The sequence below is a fragment of the Orycteropus afer genome, unplaced genomic scaffold (genome assembly GCF_000298275.1).
Source record: "Orycteropus afer afer isolate SDZICR_OR568_19922 unplaced genomic scaffold, OryAfe1.0 scaffold00888, whole genome shotgun sequence".
In the NCBI taxonomy this organism is placed as follows: Eukaryota; Metazoa; Chordata; class Mammalia; order Tubulidentata; family Orycteropodidae; genus Orycteropus; species Orycteropus afer.
The window spans coordinates 358,136-362,258 of record NW_006922475.1 but is presented as its reverse complement, the minus strand read 5'-3'; the positions used below and the strand labels follow the sequence as shown (position 1 = coordinate 362,258).

General features: G+C 36.3%; 1 protein-coding gene across 1 annotated transcript in view; it reads right to left on the bottom strand.

Annotated features, from left to right (window-relative positions):
* KDM6A (lysine demethylase 6A) overlaps positions 1 to 4,123 on the bottom strand; it is a 245,741-nt gene that overhangs the window by 102,787 nt on the left and 138,831 nt on the right. Inside the window, exon 6 of the mRNA XM_007958238.2 lies at positions 736 to 790. Coding sequence (XP_007956429.2) covers positions 736 to 790 — 55 coding nt within the window. The remainder of the gene's footprint in view (positions 1 to 735; positions 791 to 4,123) is intronic.

The window sequence follows — 4,123 nt, the reverse complement described above, 5'->3', positions numbered from 1 at the left end:
ACCCCTCCTTGGGTTTCTGAGGCGGCATCCCTATGGAAGTAGATTGTCCAATCTTTCTTCCAAGGGGTGGCTCATGGGTTTGAACCGCAAGCCTTCTGATTAGCAGTGAAATGCCTCAGGCACTACATCAGAGCTCCTATGTCTTCATAATTACAAATAATTTTAATACCACACGGCAGGAATCTGTGATCTACCACGTAAGAATCTGCATAATCACTTTTCCTAAAAAAAAAAAAAAAAAAGGAAACTCTTCTTTCAACACCCTCAAGACATCTATAATATTATCAATCCACAAATAGTCAATATTGTTCATTGTTGTTGTCATGTACCATCAAGTCGTCCCCGACTCATGGTGACCCCTCCTTGGGTTTCCGAGGCAGTATCCCTATGGAAGTAGATTGCCCAATCTTCCTTATGAGGAGTGACCAGTGGGTTTGAACTGCTAACCTTCTGGTTAGTAGTCAAGTGCCTTAAGCACTATGTCACCAGAGTGTTCATTAATGCAGATTAATTTTAATTAAACAATCAACTTCACTCGTGTATCGATTTTAGACAAAGCCCAGTCCACAAGTTCTATTTGTGTAAGTAGCCATAGCAACCAATACAAAATTCAACCTAATAATTCTAGAAGAAAAAATTGCACAGGATTTATCACTAACAACAACATCAGCATCATCAACTTTCATGAAGTAATCTGAATATAGGTAGAAAATTATAATACTGAGTAATACTTACTTTCAGCATTGGACAAAGTGCTGGGATTACAGTCAACCAAAGCTAACTGAAAATGCTGCAAGAGGAAAGTGAGAAAATTAAAGCACTAAATTTAGAGTCATATCAATGCATCTTAAAATATTTTTCAGCAATGTAGGGTCTAACATAATAATGAAACTATGCTGTGAAATTAAAATGTAGTAGTCAACCAACTAAAATGACTTTCTTTCAAGACTTACTGCTCACAAATGACATTTTGTTGGGTTATTTTTTTGAGAAGTTGAGAATAAGGAATCTGGAGAAGAATTAATTTTTGAGGAATCTGGAGAAGAATTAATTTTCTCAAGTAATTCTACATATATTTTTATTACATAAAATTTTTTGATTCTTTAAAAAAAATTTAAGTTACAGAACAATCTAAATAAAACACATTCTAATTCACTTGAAGAAACTATAAAGAGAAAGAAATCCAATGGCATTAATGTCAAAACACCACTGCTTATTTCAAAATGAAATGTGAAATATAGAACCAAAAATTTACTATGAGAACTATCATGATGTATAAAAACCTATCTGCCTTTATTAGTTCTTTAATAAGCACTGTCTTTCAAAACAGAAATACTAAAGAATATACATGAAATAGCCCGTGTTCCAAGTTCATCTATGGAATATAATTGTCCTTTTAGAACATGTATGAAATTATATGTGTATAATTTATAAAATCCTGCATGTAATATTAAATGACTAATATATATCACAGCATTCAATTAAGATGATATCATAATAAGCCTACCCAGAAAATAAATGTTAACATCAAGTTTTAAGAACTTAAAATGCCACCAATAACACTAGGTGACACTGGACATCTAGTTTATTAACACTAAATCTGGTAGCTAAACTAATCAAAACAAGTAAGTAAATCATTTTAAAATCCTTTAAAAATAATTTCACACATGCATATTTAATTTTTGGAGCCTCTAAGAATTTTCAACCTTAAAAATATTAAGAAAAACTATATTAATAATCTCATTTCTATCCACAAATGCAAATTATCTCTAAAGAGTTGTGTTATTCATAATGTCTGTATGGACCAATACTTGATGTTCACAACAATAACTTCTAGATGTAAGTCCAGAAAAGAATTTTCAAGAGAAATAATGTTCAGAAAGTTTCAGTATTATATTTCAACATTTAAAAAAAAAAAACCCTACCATCAAGTTGATTCTGACTCATAGTGACCCTACAGTACATACTAGGAACTGCCCCCCCCCCCAAGTTTTCCAAGGCTGAAATCTTCACAGAATCAATAAAACAGCATTTGGTCAACTAGAGCACTGAACAAAAATAAACAAATGTTGGTAATGAGCATGTTCTACATCTTAATTAGTGAGTAGTGTCTGAGGCTGTAAAAGCTTGAAAGCAGCCATCTAAGATACACAACGATTGGTCTCTGGTTGTCTGGAGTAAAGAAGCATAAAAGGAACCAAAGATTCACGGAAGTGAACCTTTCACAAGACTAGCAACCCACATGAACCACAGCCTCCTCCAGACTAAGACCTGAAGATGATGACCACCTACCAGCTCTGGTAGCATAGTGGCTAAGGCACTTGACTGCTCACCAGAAGGCTGGCGGTTCAAACGCACCAGCCACTCCTCGGAAGGAAGGTTAGGCAATCCTACTTCCGTAGTGATACTGCCTCGGAAACCCAAGGAGGGGTCGCTATGAGTCAGCGCCGACTCAACGGCAAACAACAACAACAACAACAACCACTAAAGGATGCTCTTACTACAGGAAACAATAGAAGGTCCTGGAGAAAACAGTAGGAAAAAACTCAAATTCATTAAGAAAAAAAAGAACAGACTTACTTGACTCAGAGACTGGAGGAACCCCTGATTATTGTCCAAAGTTACCTTTTAACACAAACTAGAGGCACTTCCAATGGTTCTCTCTCAGTCAAATAAGAAACTGACCTACAAAACAAACAGGAGCTCTGGTGGCATAGTGCCTAAGGCATTTGAGTGCTAAACAGAAGATCTGCGGTTCAAACCCACCACCCACTCCTCAGAAGGAAGTTTGGGCAACCTACTTCCATAGTGACATTGCCTCTGAAACCCAAGAAGGGGTCGCTATGAGTCAGAGACGAACTCAACGACACAAAACAACAACAAAATAAACATTTACACCCGTGAGGAATGTGCTCTGTAAAACAATCAACTATAAGAGATCAATCAGGCAGCATTTGCACCCTCAAAAAAAAAAAAAGAATAAGAAGGCAATGTGGGCAGGGAAACTGAAGGGATGGAAACAGAGAAGTCAGGGTGAAAATGGGGAGAGTGCTGACACATTGCAGGGATAGCAACCAAGGTCATGGAATGATTTGAGCATAAACTGTTTAATAGAAAACTACTTTACTATGAAAAGTTTCCCCTAAAACAAAATAAAACATTTTAAAATTTTTTGAAAAATTATTGTTGGCTACGCAATGTTATAACTAAAGAAAGATTAGAGAGATCAACATTTGGTATGAACACAGTAGCTAGTATATCCACACAAAAATTTCTGTTATGTACATGTTTAATTAGGCTAGCCTACATTTGTGGTTTTCTTAAAACTTAAGACTTGTAATATCTCCTAAACAGGTCCCAAAACAAAAAACCAAACTCGCTGCCATCAAGTCAATACCAACTCATAGCAACCCCCGTTGGGTTTCCAAGGTGGAAAATGTTTACAGAAGAAGATTGCCCCACTTTCCTTCCACAGAGCGGCTAGGGGGCTTGAACTGCCAACCTTCTGCTTAGCAGTCAAATGCCTTAGGCACTGTGCCACCAAAGTGCCTTCCTAAATGAGTAAACAACAGAAAAAAATGATAAGGCCCTTAACTATTAAATATTTAATCCATTCAACAAATATTTATCAAGAGCCTATAATGCCCTAAGGACAATGAAGACACCAAGGTACATGTGCAACAAAAAGTGAGAAATTATTTTCATGGCTAGTGTAATTTTTTAAAACAATAATAAATACATATATATATCCAACACCTGAACACTTCAAGAACTGCTTTAGGAGGCAGAGACAAAGATGGTGTACTAGTGACACAACCCCACCCAATCTCTCTAAAACTGAGACCTGGAAAAATCAAGTGAAACAGATACAAATAATAATCCTGCAAACCTGAGCACACGAGAGGATAAAAAATTAGACTGAGTGCCAATCTGAAAAGGAGATAGAGCAAGCACAGTGACTGAGAGAGCAAAGAAGCTGGGAACTGAGGAAGTGTTGTTATTTTGAGACACATAAGATATCGTATGGCCGTCCACTTCTGAAAGAATTGGCCAGGGAAAACCTTATGAATAGCAAAGAAACACTGTTTGGTACATTACCGTGCAACTTTAGGAATAGTCCGTT